Source organism: Alosa pseudoharengus, unplaced genomic scaffold (genome assembly GCF_046254945.1).
Source record: "Alosa pseudoharengus isolate Yale_2024_CS ecotype anadromous, Long Island Sound unplaced genomic scaffold, YU_APseudo_1.1 YU_APseudo_1.1_scf_17, whole genome shotgun sequence".
Classification (NCBI taxonomy): domain Eukaryota; kingdom Metazoa; phylum Chordata; class Actinopteri; order Clupeiformes; family Clupeidae; genus Alosa; species Alosa pseudoharengus.
Window position 1 is genome coordinate 27,031,005 of NW_027468640.1, and position 23,151 is coordinate 27,054,155.

Consider the following 23,151-nt stretch of genomic DNA (forward strand, 5'->3'; position numbering starts at 1 on the left):
TATCCTTTTCAAATGAAGACTTTCAAATGAGTATTATGGCAAGTGATTTATTTGTCAGTCAGTGTTTCGCAACCCCCTTATCATAACTGAAAGGCTTTGTGAAAATACGCACTTTTTCACTCTTTCCTCTGTCTCTCTTGCCCTTCTCTCACTTTCATTTGTCAATTTTTTCAGAGATTGTCTTTGTTCTGTTTTTTGCCCTTTTGTTTTTCATTTGTTTCTTGGTATCCGTCACTGTGTAAGAGTTGTGGAACCAAACAATCAGTGACAGTGTTGTTTAGTCCATTCGGGCGCCGTGCGGAACATGTCAATAATGCATCTCTCTTTTATTTTGTTCTTGTTTTGTTTGTAATAAAATAAAGTAAAAAAATCTAAAATTAAAAAGGTGTGTTGTGTCGTCATGTAAGACGTAGGCAAGGCAAGTGGGGAAAGCCAGCGTGGCAAAAGCCCGCCATCGGCTGCCAAAGGTCATTAGATAACCAGGGAAAAATAAAGGAAGTTGGAAACAAAGTGAATAACGCATCCCTCTGACTCATGAACTCACAAGCAGCATTGAGAGTAGTGAGGTCCCTGACTAACACCAGAGAGGGTTCAAAGCGGAGCTAGTAATCAAGGATCTTTGCTAACACCTTAGAATCTCAGTAGCCATTAGGTCACAGCCACAGGAAATGGTTGTCATCTGGCAGGGGATTGGATGAGTCAGGCAATTCTTTGTAGTGATGTCACAAAAGCCCTCCATCACGTGCTATCACCGTGAGAGCCTTTTCAAAACGTCTGATTTGATTGGACTGCATACTTCTGCAAATCAACTACTTGGTGATCAATTCAGTCATAGCATGGGATGGGTGCCAACAACTTGTACTCTACTATATGGAACTGCTTGCTGTGCTATGGCCAGCTATTCACTTTAAAGCAGTCACAGTTACACACACAATTTCTCTTCACTACACCTTTGCTTTACCATGCTTGCGTTGAGTTGTATGTTAGGCAGTAAATCCTGATTAAGTGAATGCTAAACATGCATTTGACAAAAGCAACCATTTGAAAGGCTGTTAAAAACATAAAAGAAAAAAAAAACAAGAAAACCATGAAACATTTTTTTAAGACATGAAAGATATAGAGCACTGGGAGTAAGAACAGGCAGGAGAGGGGAGAGGAATGCACAGAGCATGTTTTTCCTCAAAGGCTTTCAACTATTTGGTCGGGATTCAGATTCAGGAAGGGAGCGCTGGGGCGAGAGGGGAAGCGCGAGGCTTTGGTGGGGGGGAACGTGAGGTACGCACAGGGGGTTCGGCGCAAGCAGGGAAAGGGGAAGCCGAGCACGAAACAGGAAATTCGGAACGTTTGCAATGGCAGAGATTCTGTTTCAGATTTAATTAACAGAAATCACAAATATTTATGTGGTAAAATGCTGCTTAAGCACAGAACAGATAAACTTGGCAGTGTGGTGTTAAGACCTGAGGAGTTTCCTTGGCTGGAGTTTGTTTAGGTAAGTGAAAAAAAACATAACTTTATTGATTAAAAAATATATGAAAAAAGATATAAAATTGCATATTGAAAAACTTCCAATAACATTTAAATTCTTTGCATTCTCGGCATAAATCCTCTTTCAATTGGACCTTCTTATGTACACAAAATCACAAAACCTCCTTGATTTCTTCACTGACAGTGCTAATTCATTTTACGTGGAAATTACAAACAGAATATATGTCTCTTGAAATACACTACAATATCACAGATGACAGATAATCAAAGTGTAAAGGAAAAAAAGGGTAAAAGTTCAGACACTGAGGAATGTCTCCACAAGCCCATAACTCATGGACTCTTGGATCAGAAGAAGAAAACATGGCTTGAGTGACTGCATAGGAGAGCTACCCATGGGCTGGAGTGCGCGCGCTTTCCTCACCGCTGTCAAGATTTTCGGCTCAACACATGGCTTGTGACTTCTTGCATTCTGATGCGGTTCCAGTGCGGCACAAGAAGCACACCGTTCATCCAGCAGATGTCATCCACAACCAAAGAAGCATGGAGATCCAAAAACCCCCCCCCCCCATACCACCCACCCCCCCACACTGAATCTCCTCACTCTCATTATCGCATGTTTAGAGGCTTACGGGTGAAGGAGAAGGCCGCTGCTTAGAGAGAATCTCTCCGACCAGAAAAGGAACTGTCTCGGCAGGAAAAATAGAAAATAAAAAAAAGAAAGGCAGACAGTGCACAGAGACTTTGGCGAGACTTAGGAGGCAGATGTCTAAATGGGAGACTGTCTGCTTTGCCTTTTCACTCAGTCAACCAGGAAGAGTTATTTTTCCCCCAACAAAGCATCCCCGCTTCTCCAGGAGTTGAAATCCAGACGTAAGTGCATAAGAGTTTGAAGGTTAATGTCTTTTAAGACACAGGACAAGGGCTTGCACCATCTCACTCTCTTTCTGTCTTTTTTCTGTCTCTCAGTTGATCTTTGGGGCAATCACTGTCAAAATGTCACCCGCCAGTCCCCGCTCAGTTGATCTTGAACAGCCCAAAGTAGTGCTTGCCGTTGTTCTTCAGGATGAGGTTGGGGGCCGTTTTAGCCCGGAGCTCAGCACCCTTGGTGAGCCTCAGCAGGCCTGACACCTGGCATGGCTTCAGGAAGTGGAACATGTGAGATCCAGAGGACGGGGTGGTCCCATAACCCTCGATGCACTGCAGGGATGGGCCACTGGTCACCGACACCTCCAGCTTCACATACTGGCTCTGGTTCTCATTGAAGTGCACCTGACTCAGACAAGAGGAAGCACATGGGAGACAGAGAGACCAGTGGAACATTAACTTAGGAATTTGGAATTGGAACTTGTAATTTGGAGATGTGGAAAACACTCAGAACCTAGACGAAGGGCTCCTCTGCCCACCTCAGGTCAACAAAGCCTCGTTACCTGACAGTAGAGGAAGTAGACGCCTGTGCGCTCCACTCTGAAGGTGCCCGTGTCTGCTCGGTAGGTCACGGCCTTGCTCATGTTGAGTGATTCTTCCACCCATCCTTTAATGAAACCCTCATTACCCACTGCGGAAGAAAATGAAAGCGCACAATGGTTGAAATAATTGCTAAACTTTTAAATGGCGGCTAAAAGCAATAGTTTGAAAAATACTTATGATCGCTGGCTTTACAGGCTGATAGACTAGAATAGAAAGAAACTCTGAGAGAAAGCTCCCTGAGATTTGGGATTAGAACTGGGATTTCACCACGCTGTGTAAACCAATCTGAACAATTCTAGGCAGAGGGGCGTTCTTGCCTGATAATGTTGTGGATACTTCGCACTGCCACTACCACACTGACAAGAGGGTACGGAAGGTCAGGTTTGACTAAATCTGGCAGAGATTAGTGGGAACTGCTACCCACATACAACAGCTTAATATGCCATGGATGATGGTTATCAGTCTATCTTATCGCACTTACCGTTCTGAAAAGACGTCTTGGTTACTGAAAGGGAAACAGATCAAATAAATTAACACCAGATAAACATGGCATACATGCAACGAGAAACAACAAAGGATAACACAGTCCACTCACTTTCAAAATGGGACGCCACTTTTCTTAAGCCTCCATTTTTCCCTTTTCCTGTCCCCGCTGGCAAAAAAAAAAGAGCGAGGGAGAAACATAAACACAAATGTCAAAACTTCGCCTCAGCCGAGATAAGATGTCGACTGAGGCCATGGCGACATGCAGAGGACTACCCTGGCCTGGACATATACATTTAAAAGTGTATTGACATCTATGGTGATTCATGAAACAGACGAAAAATCTTGATCGCTTGACCAGATGTGTCCAGAGATCTGTGCTATGACTTTTGCGAAGAGTTCTTTCCAGCACACACGCGTCCTCATGCTCTGGATTCATGGAGCACTTCTCTGCCTGCCAGCTGGTTTTAGTCAACAAAAGGGAGAGAAAGAAAGTGAGAGAGAGACAGAAAGAAAGGGAAAAAAAACAGATGAGAAAAAAAGATGAGAGTGCAAGAAAGAAAGAGAAAGATACCAAGAGAAAGGAGAGAGTTGTTTGGCTGTTCCATGACCCAAACGGGTTGTAAAAGATCCAGGCAAGAAAACGGAGGGTGAGAGACGAGGAGATGAAGAGAAAGAAAGTGAGAATAATGGTCATGGCCCCCGTTCAAAAAAACACAATAAATAACCGAATCCATCCGAAAAATGGGGGGCAAAAGAGGAGGCCTCCTGCTGCCGAGTCCCCTGAGAGGGAGGTGGTTTGTTTTCCGTTAAGTGTCTCGACATCGTGGGAGGCGAATGTACTCCTGACAGGGGGCCTATGTGCACGATAGGATCAGATATGATATGTGGTCGAGCGAGAGAGACGAAGCCAGGGCTGCGTGTGTCGGTGGAGACAGACCACCTATAACGCAAGAGGGCTCAACCCAATGCCAGCTGTTCTCACAAACACACAAACAGCCTCTCGAGGCCTTTTTTTCCATCTATTTTTGGACAGGCAGACTGTTGAATTATCGAGTGGCAAAATCAGAGATTGTTGATTTGCGAACTCAGAGTGACACCAAGGCTAATAATGCTCATTCTCAAGATGTGGGGACCTCCATGACCGTGTGATGCCTTTTCCCATCAGGCCTCTGGGCTTTCGGCCTGGCTGACCATCTTGACCATGCTTTGTAGCTTTGCCGTGCCGGCCGGACATTCCCAGGTGCTTGTTGCATTATGCTCAGTTTATAATGTGCAATCAGAGAATCTTTCACTCTCTCTCTCTCTCTCTCTCTCTCACACACACACAGACACACACTGAAAATGAAAACCACTGCTGGAGAATTGGAGGGAATATAACAACATGAAAACTATTTACGGCTGTCGAAAAGAGAAAGAGAGGGAGGGATGGCGGGGCCCGTCCAGGTTTTGCTTTTTGGGAAAAAAAAAAAAGTCCCCATGTGGCGTGTGGCGTCTCTGAAAGACGGTCCAGGGGCCCAACGGTTTTCTGGGCGCGCGTCTCCTGACCGTCCAGACCTATAATCTTTGAGTCACCCGAGTGGCTGCCTACTGCTTCCTGTAGGGCAGCTTTTAGAATCCTGTGCCCGCTGGCGTTGACCAGGGGTGCCGCTCTGTCCGCTGTGGCTTTAAATATCGCTACAGACACGCAACAACACTGGTCAAGTCCAAGCCTGTGTTAGTGTTGAACCTAAACACTCACAAGTGTTAAATGTTCATATACTAGTAATACTATTAAACAAATGCTATGTAACATTTTAGTCAGTGACTTGGCACTAATGCACGTTCTGTGCACCTTCTGCATAAAATCCCTGGTATCTGAATACAGAAATCTTGAAATAGTCTTTTAATCTTTGTATTTATGACAGCTAGATAAACGTTCTTGTTTGTAGTTCACCTTCGAATTATAGGCTACACACCTAATCCAAACAAGTGCTCTAGGGCCAGTCATGATATGTGTGAGGTTTTATAGCCCCAATGAGTTTATAACACATCATTACCTTCTCTCTTAAGCCTCTGACCCTGCAGAATCTCCCTCTTCTCCAGGATGAGTTGAACAATCTCTCTGCGCTGACTGTTCACCTGTATGCCAAAGCAAGATAGAGGGAGAGAACATTCTTACACAGTATGCAGGAATAGTGGACTTACGGAAAGACCCAACCTGCACAAGGTTTCAAGTGTGCTTCTGTTGGAGACGGGCTTCCTGAAAAAGAGCATTAACATCCTATTCTAATCTTAGGAGCAATTATGTGCGAAGCTGAGATTTTTCTGAGGCCCACATAAACAAACCCTTTCTCCACACTTGGCACGGGGATGCACACTTGCACAAACACACACACACACACACACACACAGACCTTTTAATAAGTCTGCCACTTCCTCTTTGAAAACCAGTTGCGACACCTAAAGCATTTTTTTTTAAAGTGTCTCGCATTCCAGAAATGTCTTAACCCTCATGTTGAGACTGAGAGCAAAGCAGAGATGAAGAAAAAAAAATCACAGCGAAATTTCTGCCTTGCAAGCAAACATTCTCAGAGCATCAGCGGAATTTGGCTCGAAGAGGGCCATTGTTGTTTTCCACGTGAAAAAAAGAGGGAAAATGAGTGCGGGGGCTTTTTCTCACTCTGCACTCTCTACAGCTGGGTGAGCAAATCAACTACGACCCCGAGAATTACACTTGGACCGAATCATGAATCATGCAGTTTATCACTTCTGTACACCTGTTCGTGCCTTGCTTTTTTTTTTGTTGATGTTACAGCCAGTGCATTCTCATTTTAAGACATCTTATCTAACTACATAATAAGCTTTTATAACAGGAATAACATCTTCCAGATGCACATCTGATGGGTCACTTTGAAACTCCTGATGGAGTTCATCTGTAATTCCATTGTGTCAAATTCAGTACCTCCACTCTGGTCTGCATTATATCAACAGAACAGTTGAGTTCATTTCAAAATAGAGATAAAGGTTCATTTCAAAACAGTGATAATGGTTCCAGTTACTGCTTATAGACCTCTTCTAAAGCATGATCATTTTCTTTTTCTTTCTCAACAGCTATTCTCTAGAGGAAAAGGCTGTCTAACACATAAAGTATAACTAATTATAGAGATTTGAAACAGCACATCTGGTTGGATAAACTGTTGAGTTTAGTAAATACATGCATGCATTGGTAATTCAATTGTGAAAATATGTATCCACTGTTCAGTTAGTTACTTTCAGCTACAATCCCATTTGATGGCTTTGCCAAGGACACTCAAGTCTTGTTGAGCATGTGTTTAAACATGATATTTATTCTGTATTTTTCAAAATTAAAGATTAAGATTAAAGTTTAAGGATGCTTCGATGTAGGATATCTGTAAGGCTACTTTGTCATGAGTGATCGGGATCTTGAAAAGCTGCATGCTATCAGTCATTCTCGCACATTAACTAATTTAACCAGGACTGTAGTTTAATCGTTTTGATCTGTGTTAGTTGCGGTGTTTGATTTAGTGCATGTCATATAAACATAGTCTACTTGGCAAAACCTGTTGAGTTGTGCTTTTGCACTGTGAGCTATCTTAGAAGGATGCGTTCAGTTGACGTTTGTGAGAGCTGAGGGGATGTACTGACACAGCATCCGCAAATTAACAGAGCAGTCATTAAATTATATTTTAAGGCTGCAGAATGAGAGCAAAGACAACACAAATGACGATAATTGGTGAGCTACAATGGAAACGTAGGTGGTGCGTAAACATACGGTGCGTGTGGCTGTGATACATGTCATCCCTGAAGCAGCATTTAGCGGTGTGCCCGTCTACTTTCTGAGTTTTAAAGGACGGATGACAAAGCGTCCACAATACATGTCGTAAGCAAAATAAAGTTAACTGTTGTTGACAGTTTATTGGTTGCAAATCACTTAACCATAATTACACACGTGCGTAAGACTCCATTTTTTAAGAAAGCATATTTGGGCATGTTGTGAAACTGAGCCAAGTATTCTAAGGTTTCCAGTAAATTGCTCTAAAATTGGAGTGAGTTTGGCAGCACAGCGTTTACACTTGGCGGAGACACGCAGACTAAATAGGCTAAGTAATCATTCGCCGCTTTATGTGGGCAATTTCGGTCAGCAGTAAAAATGCCGTGCGGCACCCCCAGCAGCGATGCGGCACTTTGTGCAAATTAAGAGCCACTGGGTTGTGACATGTGGGCTGTACATTATTCCGTGAAGCGGCGAGAGCAGACGACCCCCACAAGGTTTAAAGCGTCCGCGGAGTTGCATAACACTGGTCAACCTGAAGAGGAAAAAACTTACTGGATCATAAAGAATATTGATTGGGTTTGCATAATCATCATATACTTTTGCAGCGCTTCCAATCAAAACAAAAATGCATGCAATTAAATGCACATTTATTGGTGTGGAATGGTTTGATAGCCTACTCACTTGCTCCAGGCGCTCTTGCAGAGTTGTGAAAGATACGGACAGGTCCCTAGTTTGTCGCCATGTCCAGACTGTAAACAGGGCACTGCACAAAGCCAGCACCAGTGCAAATACGGCCATGGATGCCCATACGAACCGAAGTTTGCGTATTTTTCTTCGTTGCAGAATTCGATGCATTGTAGTGTTCGGGAATTGTTATTTACCATTTCAAAGATTGCATTCTAGAGCCCCCTTCTTCATCCAAACGCACATACGTATGCATGCATCTGGCCAAGCTGTGCGCCTCTCGTCCATTAAACCCGAGTGCAGATGATTCAGATGCTGCGTGGTATAATGTTATCAACCAAACAGTTTTTTGACAAACTGTTGGCAAACTGACATGCTGTTCGCCGTACTGTGTCGCAAATGTTGTGTCGGCGCACGAAGAATGCAATGCGCAGAGAGCAACGAATGTTAATTGCGTTTGTCTTGGAATCCAAAGCCTACGTCAAGCAAAATATTGATTTTGTTCTGCACTGGCGAGCCTGCTGAAGTCCAGCCAAATCGCAAGTTCTGCAAGTTTAAAGCGCAGCACACACGTCTCTCAGGATTTGCATCCTCGTATGAGCCTCAGTCGTGGAGTCCACTTCCTAAAGTGCGTCTTGACAGATCTGTAGAGAGGTCGCGTGTATGCGTGGGCATCATGAAAACCGGGAGCACGTCGAAATGCCCTCACGCAGCACTACTGCCCGGAAACGCACAACTTCACCACTGTCAAACGCTGCATTTCCCTCTTCCAGAAGCGCCAGGTATCTTTGCGCATTAGCTTGGCCCTGCCTCCCGTGCTTAAAATCGCAACTTCTCCTCGATCTCGCTGTAACATTCACTAGCACGAAGGTATACCGAAAGCCGTAAAGCCAGTGTGTCGATCATGCTGAAGATTTAAGAATCAAGTTATTGAATGTAGGCCAGCTCTTTTACTCGGTTTCCGACATTATGTCGATGCCTCCGGGAAAAAACCGAGAAGAAATGTTGATGGTGGCTGCAAAAACTGTAGAAGAGTAGGTCTATGGCTTGAAATACCGAGCTGAATAATATATAACCGCGACATGAGCTGACCCGTCCAGATAACCTAGTCAGTGCACAGGCACTAATTAACCTGATTGGATTACACTTGTTGGTACAGTGAACCTAGAAAGTGAATGCATCATACAAGTTTAGCTCTCTACCACATGGTGTCGCTGCTACCCAATATATAATTGACGTGAAATTCAGACTGAACGCGTGGGGCAGCAGAGTTTTCTGTTAGGAAGGCCATTCGCGTCAGTGAGACGTACGAACATTTGGTAAAGATCCACAGCTCTCAATCTGGTAAATAATCAGTGTGATTTGCACCCAGTTATTGAAGCCCATTGTCCTGGTAGCATTATAGCCTACTGATATTCTATCTTCAGAAGGTATCTGCATTAAAACATATCTATTATTATGTATGTCTATTAAATGCACTACACACACTTACATTAACAGCATAAATGGATATTTTGTCAACCCATATAGTACAACCGAGATGTGAATATTTGAATAACACCTGTTGTCCCACCCTTGTGTTTTTCTAAAATATATAAAAGAGATTTGCCCAAAGCCTGTGGTCAAATTAAATGGTTTATTCAGAAAGGTACAGCCTGTTCCTTTGGAAAATAATCTCTACTGTGATCCAACAGTAGCACACAAAATGGGGGGAAATATAGCAGTGTTCCCACAGGCCTCTTGACGGCCTGATGAGGTCAATAATGACTTATTTACCCACAGCAGCACAAGTGTGATGCCCTGTAAACCACACGACAAACTACATGAAAATCAACTGCACCCAACCAAATGAGTAATTATTTACACATGCGTAGTGCAATATAGTATATGGGTATGAGATGACTGACGACAGAAATGAACAAATGTGTGTGTGTTATACTCTCACATGAGCATTAATGTAAAAAACAAAACAACAATTGTGCAAAGGATTCAGGTAGAACCAGGAAGTGGTTAGCAGGTATTTCTCCACAATACAAATGTCAGCATCCTACACTGCTTAGAACAGAGACTCCATAGAGTACTGTACAACAACCTCACGCACACAATGACTTTTTTGAGAAAAGGAGACACCGTATACTATGCAGATCATTTTTTTATAGACACCCAAGAAACACCCTTCACCTCAGATCAGCCAGCTACCATGTGCTGCTCCTTCCCATGTCCTTCCCATGTCCCATACAGCAATGTGTTTTTTCGAAGAAAAAAAAAACCCCTACAAAGACAGCTACATATCGTCAAAGTTTGCTGAGAAAGAGGGGAGAGGGGAATACATGGAGGTCACATTCCACGAACTGATACATGTTATGTTTGGATTGAGGGATTTGACTACATAGAGATGGAGATTTTGTCCTATGTCTTACAGTACATAGCACCTAGGTGACATTGTTACATTTGCGTAAGACAGTCCATCATAGCTCAAAAATATCTCACACCCTTATTCTGGCTGGAAACGTTCTTCTAAGAATTTCTAAACTCTTCCTCCAGTTTTATATACTGGGCCCTAGACTAGCATACGCAAATAGGCTACAGTACATTTTCAACAAGAACAGGTCCTGATACTCAGACACATAAACAAGAAATGTGACAAGCTTTCTCAGTTTTAAAAGGGCACAATAGCTAAACTGTTACTGTACAAATTTGTGCTTTTAATATCATTTACAGTGTTATATACTATCATCACATTTTCCGTGAACACACAACTGAAAACGGATCATATTGAAACCACAAGTAGTATTTCCATGTTAAAACGAAATTAACAATGAACTATAATCAATTAATTATAAAAAGTTTTTTTTTTTTTGCTTTTCAGCACTACATTACCCAATTTCAGCACTGCATCACCTCATTTCAGCACCATATCTGACAAGCTTCACTCGAAGCCACATGGCTCATGCTTCACAACACTGCCCTTTCAAGTTAAAGGAAAACGCCGATTTCATAGATCTCGACTCTCGAGGTCACTGACGAGGAGTACTGTCGATACGAAATAACATCTTTAACATCATGCCCCCAGAGTGTAGCACTGTACCTGCCTGGCTACTATAGCTGTTGGCTGCAACAATGAGCTAGGTAGTAGGGCTGGGCGATATGGCTGAAAACTGTATCACGATAAAGTATTTCATATCGGTTGATATCAGGGTTGTGCACAATTCGAATTGCAATTCTGCTTCCTGTTTGCTACCTCAATTGAAATGCAAGTGAAATTCAAGAATTGAATTGGAATTTAAGAGCCAGTTTCAATTCAATTCTGGAATTTTGCACAAGCCTGGTTGATATCGATAATTATTGATTTTTTAAAAATCTATTTCAGATAAGGACCAGAAGGGGAAAAAGTTCAATTGAATTGAAAAGTTCAATTTAAACACTTTTAAACACTTTTATTTTAAACTTAACCTTCCTTTAAACTTAACACTCAAATAAATAATTGTGCACATAAGTCTGAATGAGCAGCACTGGTTGAAGCCTGGAAATATTGTAAACAAAGTAATTTGCTAGTTTAGGCCTGTTTGAGTCTTGGAAAATACTTTTCCATTTGCATCGGGATTGAGTTGATTAGAATTTAGCAGTCAATTTTAATGCAACAGTTTTTAAAAATTTGTGCAGCGTGCTAATGATGCTAACCGGATTTAAAAGCAATTCAGTCGTCTTGCACGATTGAGAATGTTTGGATTACATGCGCATGCTGAGGAGGGATATGCACCTCTAGAGAGAGAGAGATAGAGAGAGAGAGCGCACGGGGCAAGGACTCATTGAGAGTCTGTGTTGAGGTAGGCCTACTTCTATCGTCTACTCTGGTAGAGTTGCACATACTAGCTACAATGCAAGATATATTTAGCCTATTTATTTATGGACAACGTGAGGTGTGTGTTGCTTTTAATTATCGAATGTTCTATCGAACGCATTTTTTTATTGATCTAGATTACATATCGCTATCGTTTTATCGCCCAGTCCTACTAGGTAGCACCAATTTTTTTCGTTTTAATCGTATCGTCTGTACTCGGTCACCTCAAGAAACGCAGATCTGTGTTTTCCTTTAACACCCCAGTCTGACTACAATTTGCCTATATCAAAAAAATTCACAGGACAGCGGTTCACTGAGATGAACACATAATGATGCAAATCTGGCTGTATAAGAAGCCCATTACAATTTCTGTAAATTCCACAAATCATACACCTAAAACATTTAAAAAAATTCTGTCACACTGTCTGACTGTTTCTCTCAAGAGCTATTTAAGAAGTCTTTGGTTCCATTCCCAGCCTGTTGTTCTCACAAAGGAAAACAAGGATGAGCCAAGAGATGTGCTACACTATGACATACTGTTTGCTGTAAGTTTCCCAGTGATATGAGGAATGGGTATTGACCTCAGACCAATAGGCACCTGTCTGGGGACAGACTGAAAGGGGCTTCAGGGGTCAGAAAGGTTGGGAAGTGCTTTACACATGGTGTGTGTGTGTGTGTGTGTGTGTGTGTGTGCGTTTGTTGGGGTGGGTTGGGATGGCACCGTTGCTTTTTTTACGCATCACCCTGTGCCAGGTTCATCAGTGCCTCTCCTTCACAGCGCATGCAGTGATAGCCAAGGTCAGCGGTCACGTCGAAGCAGCCCTGGCTGAGATAGAAGTCCAGCGACGCCTTGTTCCAGTCAAGGACAGCGAAGTTCAGCTGAGTGCATCCAGCTGCCAGCCCCAGCTTTGTGGAGGACACATGGAGGGACCGTTTCCATTAATAAAACACAATATGACTTAAATATTAATAATGTAATACTGTGTGTAAAACACACTTATACTTCTAAGTTATCGGGGGGCTGATATTTATATCATTGTTAACTTAAGAGGAAATGAAAACTACAAAAAACATATAGGAACGTCACATATTACCAACCGTCACGTATGTCCAACCTCTTAAGTGTATGTGTCACTTAATATTCATTTCTATACAAACCAAGACGGCGGATTCCTAAAGAAACGCAAGCACCCACACCATAAGTTTATCTAAATTAGCTATGTACCAAAAATTACATTTTACCGTGACTGGAAGAGCAGTAAAACAGTGTTGTAAGGCTGCGTGTACAAATCCGCTTGGCGCTCCAGTGGAATTTTGATTTGCAGACGAGAATTCTCAGGCTAACCGTTCATGTGCCTGAGAAAGGTTGGGAATAAGCACCCACCAGCCCAGCACTAACCTCCGAGCGTGGTAAACAAAATCGGATATTTCAGGCAGTAAAAGCCCCGGTAAGAACCAAACTAGATTTTGTTCAAATCTACACACCTATGGCTACTGAAAAATTGAAGGTTCATTTAGCATATGTTATTTTGAAGTATTAAAAAACATCGTTGTTTTAAGAATTTTCGAACGAAATGGTTGGTAATTAGCACGTTTACGATAATGTTGCATGAAATACTCCACAGACAAAACATCAGAACGTCACTGTTAACATCAGTGCACACCGGAATTGGAGGTGAACAGTGGGACTGGTGCAAAATATGGGTAAAGAGCACCACACACAGCCGGCGATGCGACAGTAAAACATGACGGTGGAATTCTGTTAATCGCTTTACTACACACACTACTGGCGACGTGATCACCCATCGATTCAGTGGAGGTACACTGACCAGACAGCTGTTTTCTATTATGACGTATCTAAATCGCCCTGAAAAATAGAAAAGGGGCGATTAGAGTGATGCGACGGCCATCGCTCCACTTGCCGTATGTGTTGCCCACTGATCTATGTTCTTTATAGATCAGTGGTGTTGCCTCATTCACTTCAATAGATTCTATTCAATTTTGTCGGTCGCCAGCCATAAATCATTGTTGCGTCGCCGGCCGTGTGTGTAGGCCTTAAGTCATGTGGAATACAGATATATCATTGATTATATACATTATGATGTCATATTTAGTAGCCTACAAATACTAATCAATTTTTGATTCAATAGTATGCCCAAAACTTCTACCTAGCTGAAACATCTCTCTGTCCTTTTGTGAATAGAGTAGTTTATATAAAAACACAAAGTTAATACTCACCTGAGCAACCTTACTCATCAGGGCCTTCCCGATGGCTTTGCCTGAAACAGAAATGCATAAGCTTACTTAACCTAATTACTGTATCTGATTTGGTGTTCTGTGGGTCTGTTACATGCAAGACAACCATTCTGGTGCATACTGACCCTGTATTCTGGTGCATACTGACCCCTGGTGCATACTGACCCCTGTATTCTGGTGCATACAGACCCCTGGTGCATACTGACCCCTGTATTCTGGCATCACGTAGAGATCCTCCATGTACACAGCTCTCCCTTTCCACGAGCTGTATGTATAGAAGTAGAGGGAGTAGCCCACCTTAACGTGACCTAATGTGCTCACACACACACACAGACAAGAGCAGATATATATGGCATAAGTATGTGGAGAAAAACAGCCATCTCCTTGGTATGACCTAAAAACAGTCAGAGTGAACGCTGCAGGACAAATTACACACATTAACACACAAGAGCACTTAAGGCCTCACATTCTCTCTCACTCCCTGTCTCACCCTCTCTCTCACACACACACACACAAGCAGCCACATTCACAAAAGCATACGATGACAATCTGCCTGATGCTCAGTGACACAAAAAAGGAACACAGCACAATCGCTTCATTTTATAATACACCATTTATACCAGTGGTTCTCAACCTTTTTTCAGTGATGTACCCCCTGTAATATATTTCAGCCAAGTACCCCCTAACTAGCGCAAAGCATTTTTAGTTGAGAAAAAGACTTAAAACAGAGCACTGTGACATCCATGTCTAATTTATTAAACTTTGGAACCACGACTCCATCAATAAACTTCAGCCACGACTCCATCGTTTGATTTTTGACAGTGATTGACAGGTGATGACGGGTGGCATGTGACAGGTTGGGTCGAACCATCCTGGTATGGGGGGGACTCTGGGTTTTTAGGATAATGAAATTGAATAGCCTACTGAAATATAATTTTATTAACTTATATTTTCCTGAAATATTTATTAAATAATTGTTTTTAAAGTATATTTGCATGGATTCTACTTTTTAAATCTATGTATATTTTAACCATAAGCTGTTTTTAGGGCATTTTCACTACCTTCATTCATAAAGGATTTATTCTTGTCATTGTAAGTGCCACACACACATATTATATATTGGGTTTTTTTCAGCAGAGTCTAGGCTATCCAGATCTGCCATCATTTTGATTTTTAAAGAATTAAAATATAAAAAGCATATTATAAAAAATCTTATATGTCTGTGGCAATTATATTGCCAGATTCAGTCTGAATCTGGCAATATCATTGCCATGGTGGAGGGATTCTCTGGGGCTGAACAATTTACAGACATGTGGTGTGCGCCTTAAAGAAATAAATGCCATTTTTTTATTTAGTGATTAAAAATGACCTTTCTGCGCTCCATATCTGTGACACGAACTGATCTGACCGGACTTGACCCGAGTTTACGTGTGTGTGCCATGGTGTCTGCACTCATGATTCTCTACAACTTTTTACTGCATTGCCATGAACAAAGTAAAGGCAAAAAAGGTGTTTCTTTGCCGAACAAATTGGGATGCAATGTGAGCCTTGAATTGGATGTCATGCAGGAATTTGGTAGGATCTCAAAACCGGATTATGAACATTCTTTGCCATAGAGAAACAAACAACAGCGTTGGATTATAAACATGCTTTGCTACAAAAACAGACAAAAACGTCCAGCTATATGAAGTTATTATTTTTCCGTCACTTCGTCTGTTTTATAACCCAGGAGGATGTACTTGGTTTTAAATGATAGCTCTGTGTCTCCTCTTTCACCTATCTATCCGATCACAGGTCCGCGAGTAATTCAAACGAGAGTAATGGGTGTGCAGCATTGGTTTTTGTACATGACGTTATTATTTTGCAGTTACTTTGTCTGTTTTTATAAGCCAGAAGGATCAACATAATTGCTATTAATGGATAGCCCTGTGTCTCCTCTTTCATCTGATATGCTTGCCATATCTACGTACGTGTTCACGGGTTCGCGAGTAATTCAAACGAGAGTAATGGGTGCGCAGGTGAACGCAGAGAAGTATAGACTGTAAATATGGTGAAATTTGATTTAATTTCATGTTTTTTTTATTTTCATACTTTAACGTACAGACAAGTGCGTGGTCTCGTTGGAAAGCCCCACTTCTGCTCTGTCATGCAACTAAGGTCTCATCTCGCTGCGATGAACAGTTGCGGAGCAATGTAACAGAAAAGAAAGGGTGTGTTTTTTGACGCACTTTGCTGCAATCGGTTTCTATAGGGTTAAAATCTCACGTACCCCCTAGAGTGCCTTCACGTACCCCCATTTGAGAACCACTGCTTTATACACTACTCATAGACACACCACAACTGCACTACTGACAGTAGCCTACATATACTCTTAATACAGGCATGGGCACTGCTTATAGCCTATATCATAGTCCATGTGCTGACAATGGCAAAGAAAGAACTGAAATAGATTATGCTATCTCTGGATGCTGAAAATAAACAAGGTATTTGATGGCCTGCCTGGCAAAAAACAGCAGGCCGAGATTAATTTAGTCATTCAAGCTGTATTAGTGACCTATAACGGACATATGTACTCAGAAATAGAGGTCAGTGGATGACCTCCTTCCTCACCATCTTTGCTTCGGTGTTGCTCTGGCACCTCTGCTATTATTCCATGGAAAAATGGATTTTTGGAGAACCCATCTTGCTCCAGGTCTGGTGAAAAAAACATAGTATATATAAGTATATATACTCTTTTGATCCCGTGAGGGAAATTTAGTCTCTGCATTTATCCCAATCCGTGAATTAGTGACACACACAGCACACAGTGTACACACAGTGAGGTGAAGCACACACTAATCCCGGCCCAGTGAGCTGCCTGCATCAACAGCGGCGCTCGGGGAGCAGTGAGGGGTTAGGTACCTTGCTCAAGGGCACTTCAGCCGTGCCTACTGGTCAGGGTTCGAATCGGCAACCCTCCGGTTACAGGTCTGAAGTGCTAACCAGTAGGCCACGGCTGCCCCCATATATATACATTTCAAACATATTGCATACATACACATATACCCCCATACATATACATTTCAAACATATTGCATGTATCAGACAGCTCTCTATACTGTTTGACATGAGTGGAATGAATACTTATAGCAGAAATGAACCCCAATTAATACACAGTTTACCTCTCTGTGTAATTTTCACGTGATCTGAGACCTTCTCATATTCGGCCAATTCCTGTGGATGCACACAACAACAAAATACACCGTTAACTGTCATAGCACGTCACTCTTTCTCTTCCTCTGATAACATTACGTGCTAACGTCTTTAAGGGTTACATCCAGGTTACATCTCAATTACACTTTAACTATAGCCTGGCCCTGACGAGCCAGACCCACATTAAAATGTAGGGTCTGGGCACTCACCGTTCGCAGTGCTCAGTCCGAGGGGCGGGATAATCAGTTGTCTTTCAAATTCCCTCTGCACGCAATAGAGCATCACAGTCCCGCCCCTCCTCCGAGAGAGCTTAGTTTCCGGAAATAAATTTCCCATTCATTTCTCCCATTGCCGTTTAGGAAAAATCCGTATCTAATGAGTTTTAGAGCATGTCTTAGGCTAATCAGCTACGGCGTAACTCATAAGCATACAACATATAATTTCGAGTGAAAAAACGAAGAGAAAGTCCAAAAAAGTCAAAGGTACAAGACTGTGTACATATTTTCATTTCCGAGCGAAGGAACTACTCATGCCATAAACCACCGCGCCTCACTGAATAATATATAAGCGATGCACGAACCAGCATGAAATCATTTCCAACCGGCAACAGCACGCGAACCCTTTCCTCCAAACAGTGATTTTTATATAGCGAATGCAGTTGTGCAGTTATAGATATCTCAGGAGTAATCGTGTAAATAATCGTGTTTTGGTATTGAATGTTATATTTACCATCGTGTATTTTATATCGTGTGTGTGTGTGAAAGCGGTTAACATTAGCAACATTGTGCAGTGCTTCGTATCTGACTGCCATCCTGATGCATGGACCGGTGCATGGTCTGCACTTGGACCACTATATTCAGTTTATTAACTTGCTGTGAATTATTACACAAAATGTTCATTAAATGTACGAAGAAGTATTTCTAGGTTAATGACTGATGATATGACTCGTACAGTATGAAGGCTACAGTAGCCTAGCTAATGTTAACTAGCATTACCAACCTCCCTGCAAAACTCTCCACACAACTTTGTAGGTCATGTCTCTTACGCTGGCCCTTACAAAACGCACAAGCTAACCCTCGGACACACAACAGTCAATAATGTAACCCGATTTAAAGTGGTTTTCACCCCTTTGGACACTCTTGATTTCGTCCTTGAAACTGAAATATTCACGGGGGCATGGATGGTTTGCTAACCATTTTACTGCAGTGTCTAGCCGCTACCTGCTAGCCAGTGGTAGCATCCAGCTTGTAGTAGCTAGCTAGTTCAAAAGTTTAAGTACTTAATGAGGATATAAAGGGCTTTTTGTGCCTCGACTAAGTTCATGTTTCCTATAAACAACAATTCATGTTCATAGAAACAACAAGGTCACTAAAACATAATATATTTCATACCTTTGTTGCAGCATGTAGGCTAATGTTAGCAGCATTATGTAAGGGATAATGTATTGTCCGCCGGTAATTATCAGAAAAGGACAGGGAGAACAGAACCCCGACGCGCAGCGGCACACCACCTACTTACAATGGCCCTGTTGCCACATACTTTGACTTATAATCAAGTGCCTGACCTCTTTGGAAAGCTAAGGCCTTGTAGAATTTTTTGGTACCAATAGATTGACTGTGTGATGAACTATCAGAGAGTGGCAAAGGGTAGAATGATGGTCACTTGTATTGTCTTGAAAACACCACTGAGGCCCACTACCAGGTCTTGTGAATCTGTATCTCAAAGTAGATCCCTATAGGATGAAGTATGACTGTGTGGGACCCATATTTGTGTGGGCATACACATGCGTTTTGCTTTGGAGACTCCAAAAGGACCTTTGGTTACCCAAAACACATACTGACAAAAAAACTTCCTATACAAGAACCCCTTTATGTAGAACCATGATCTTGGTGTCAAATGAAAGGTTACACTCTGTGTCATGTTGCTTGTACCTGGAGTGCTTTGCAGTGGCTGTGCCATGAATCCAGAGAAGCTTTATCTGACCTGAAACTCTTACTTTTTCTCCTACGCCTTTGAGATTTCCATGAAAAAAGGACAAACAAGGTAATGCAGTGAACATTTGTATTATAAAATGAAACAAAGGTAATAAAAATAGTAAATATTATAAATATAAAAGGTAAAAAATGAAATGCAGTGCAAAAATTCAAAAAATAACAAATACCCTGGCAAACGAAACATCAAATGATTCACATTCAATGCAATACAAATGTATTTGTGTTGGCAACCACGGTCAACCAAATGGAGTGTGTTATGAACAACTGAAATAGTTCTAATATTGTGTACTGTGCAGAGATACGCTGGGGGCCAGGAGTCCTCATAGGGCGAAACGTGGGCTGTGGTGGTATGGTGTCCTGGATGTCCGTCCTAAGCCATGGTTCTGCGTCTCCGCTCTCCTGTCTGCTGCGGGAGCACCCTCTTCCCCTGCCTTGGCCTCTCCCTCTTCCTCTGCCTCTCCCCCTGCTTCTTGCAGCACCCTTTCCTCTTCTTGTCCCACTGGTCTCGGCCACCGGCTCCTCTTCCTCAGACACAGGATCCTCAGCTCTTGTTTTTTTGCTTGGCGGGGCCCAGTCTTCATCGGTGTCACTGAAACAATTGTACAGGTGGAAGTTAGACTCAGACCCACTAAAGTATATGAAAACCCTTCCCAACAACTTATACAAATGATATAAATGTGTGTACTTAGGTCACACCTTCCCCTGCACTCTCTTTTACACACACACACAAACACACACTGCATTCTCACCTAACTCCCCCCAGGTACCAGAACACTGTTCACACCTCCCCCAGGTCACACTATCTAAGGGTGTCACCCTCCCCTATGCACACTGAAGATCCACAGACATGTTTATGCACACACTAGAACTGCCTAAAAAAATAACTGAACAAAATTGTTTAGGACAAAAAACAGAACCCATGTCCATGCACTGTTACAGGAGAAAAACAAATCACTCACTCTCACTCTCTCTGTCACACACACACACACACACGGCACACACGGCACTTTATGTTCAGCTAAATGAAAAACTATGCACTAAACATTACAAAAGCAAACTAAACTGTATCTGTAACTGTATATGGATATAAGTAGTCTACTCACAGCTCAAAATCAGGGTCCTTCCCAGCTAATAAGTTCTGCTCTTCCTCGGAGTCGCATTCCGAGAAATTGCTTTCTTCTCCTTCATCGATGTCCTCCAGATCATCAATGTCCTCGGGTTCTTCGACATGTGTCATCTTTTTTTGTCTCTTTGGCATGTTTTACGAACAAAAACCATCAAAAAAATGTCTCTTGCTTGTTTAGTAACAAACTTCCAAACCACTGCTTCGGCGACTGGTTACGCATGACCATTGAGCAGTGAGTTTAGCCAAAGTCCTTTTAGGCAAGTCCCTCCACTCGGCGGCCATATACCAACGTTTTATGGGGCACAGTCTTTGGGTCGAACTGCGCGTGCGCAAGGCTTCAAGACACCAATCTTTCTCCAGCGGCGAGATCACAACACATGATTGGCACGATGTCTTCACAACACACAATATGATTGGCTCAATGTATTCACATCACACCACATGATTGGCTCAATGTATTCACATGTCGACGTTTTGCCGAGGAAGGGGTGGGATATGTGTAGACAACGGCCATGTTGGCGTGACAAACTAGCCCCATGCATTTCTATGGAGTATTGGAGAGTGCTGTGTCTCCTTATTAGAAAGTCTCTGGTTTAGCCGGCAATGAAGTAGAATGTGACGATGTCACGTGTCTAAAGAAAGCTCTCCTCGTTGGCTACACGGACATCTAGGTCCCATAGCAGCGCTATGGCCATTCAAAGACTGGTTGTCAGATTCATCGCTTACGTGACTCATTGGCTTTGATGGCATCTATCTCGACTCTCATTGGTCCTACAGACATGTAATTGGTATCGATGGAATCAGAAGAACACGCAGAGTACCATGAATCCAGCGACAATAATGGAAGTCAAACCGAAATACCTGGATTTCCGCGGAAAATAAGTTTTCACTTCGCTTCTTTCCTTATGTATCTGTTTTGTTTGCGCTGGCGTACACAACCACTCAATATATTGGCAATAAAACAATGTAAATATTTCACATCTATGAATTCTTACGAACATTTCAAGACCAAGCATGCTGGGCTAACTTATTGGTAAGGCCATACAGACAAGTGACAAAGTATCAACGCAGCAACTTTGGGGGGTGGTGAAGGGGGGCATTTGATATGTTATATATCGGGATAAACTTATATTTTACACACGAAATATATGTTAATTCATGGAAAGCTTTACATATATCGATTCTTGAGATTCTCAGCTTTAAAATGGTATATAGCATGATGCATGGGGGGAGGTGGGGGGCACTGTATTTGCCTGAACTCGGGTCACCCTTAGTGTACTGGGCTAGCATTTACAGTGTTCTATTTGATGGTGTATTGGCCCTGACTAAGTTCGTGTGATATATAAACCACAATCCTTGTTGATATAAGTACCAATGTTGGTCTAGAACGTTTTTATTCACATTAAGATCTTTGTCAATAATTTTCGCAGAGAAAGTTTCAAACTGTGATCATAACGGTCTTTCCACCAATCAGAGGCATCACTGTGGGATTGTGGTATTGTTCAGGATTGTGGGTAATGAAGTACTTATCCAAGACATCGCGATTAAAAGACATTTATCTCAAAATAAGGTAAGTGCCCCTTGAATTTTCGCCCTCTATATGAGCATATACAATCGCTTAGTACAGCCGTAGCTGGTTTTAAGTCTACCATGTATGGTTACGTTTTTATGGCTTATACCCCAATTGTCAATGGAGAAATTGCATTGAATTCTTACTTCCGGAAACTCCTGTGGGCGGGACTGTGATGCTCTTGAGTCCCATGCGTTTTCCACCAGCGGAGCTAGTTGGCTAGTTCAAACGTTTGCCAACTTAATAAAAGCTTAACTCGTGTCACACTGTTCGCCAACAGCAACATCCATCTTATTTGTTTTCAAGTAGCAGGGAATTCATAACCTGACTCTCGCCAGATGAATTTCGTTCCGCTTAGCTCCGCCTAGCTTCACTCACATGCTAGGCGGAACGAAATTCATCTGGCAAGAGTCATGTTAGGGAATTCAAGCCAAAGCGTTGCAACTCTGCCATCAATCATTATGTTAAGCCCACCTAACGACTCTATACACGATTTCATTGGCCTGATTGAGTTTCGATTTCTGGAGCTCACAAGCCAACGGAGAGTTGATAGACTAGCCCAGGGGCGCGTCTAGATTTCTAGGCTACTTGAACTAACCAACATGATACAAAGTTGCAGTGTTCCCAGAGCTTAGGCATAGATGACCCAGCCTACGTCCTGCAGTTGTCTCAAATTTTGACAGCGAGGATGCGACCAAAGTATACAATTCGGGAGACAGAAATAACACATAGTTGAAAACGGCCATGTATTTCAGCATAATCACTGTCTGGCTGTCATACCGACGATTTTAGCGCGCGGGTGTCGGTGACGCAGCCTCCCTATGCAAATACAAAATCGGTGCTGTGTCATTCTGGTTCTCTGGTTCTCAACACGTGCACGAACGAGGGCCGCGTGCTCTTGCCAGCAAGCTGAATCTTACCAAGATCATCCGTGAGATGTCTTTGCAGTCCTCGAGAGTAGCCGCGCGAATGGTGAAGTCCATGTTTCCGCCAAACCTTCGCTGCGGTAGGGGAAGAGTAGCCTACACGCCTCTATTAGCAGGTTATTGTGCTTAGATATGCAGGGCGGATGAGCGAACGAATGAACTCCGGCGTTTACATCACAACGTTAGCTGCACAAGCGATTGTACTCATCCAAATAGCGCCAACCCCGTGTGTTGTGGCAGCCATTGGAAACGCTCAATTCTCCACTCATTATGAGCTACGAAATAGGCTACTTTCAAATTCAGAAGGCATAATGAGCCAGGTATTGAGTCTACAAATATATTAGAGGAC

At 42.5% G+C, this 23,151-nt stretch overlaps 2 protein-coding genes across 2 annotated transcripts; both read right to left on the reverse strand.

Moving 5' to 3' along the window:
- Positions 1–316: 316 nt before the first annotated feature.
- On the reverse strand, positions 317–8,082 carry tnfsf12 (TNF superfamily member 12). Its single transcript, XM_076289148.1, has 6 exons — positions 7,895–8,082; positions 5,475–5,556; positions 3,548–3,604; positions 3,434–3,457; positions 2,913–3,040; positions 317–2,754 (listed from the first exon to the last, which is right to left on the reverse strand). The coding sequence occupies exons 1-6, from the start codon at positions 8,066–8,068 to the stop codon at positions 2,500–2,502; spliced, it is 720 nt and encodes a 239-aa protein (XP_076145263.1). The 5' UTR covers positions 8,069–8,082; the 3' UTR covers positions 317–2,499.
- A 1,437-nt stretch (positions 8,083–9,519) lies between these two features.
- sat2a.1 (spermidine/spermine N1-acetyltransferase family member 2a, tandem duplicate 1) lies at positions 9,520–23,140 on the reverse strand. Its single transcript, XM_076289150.1, has 6 exons — positions 22,797–23,140; positions 17,156–17,207; positions 16,605–16,688; positions 14,201–14,302; positions 13,977–14,017; positions 9,520–12,644 (listed from the first exon to the last, which is right to left on the reverse strand). Exons 1-6 carry the CDS (start codon positions 22,857–22,859, stop codon positions 12,471–12,473), a joined length of 516 nt encoding a protein of 171 aa, XP_076145265.1. The 5' UTR covers positions 22,860–23,140; the 3' UTR covers positions 9,520–12,470.
- Between the last annotated feature and the right edge of the window lie 11 nt (positions 23,141–23,151).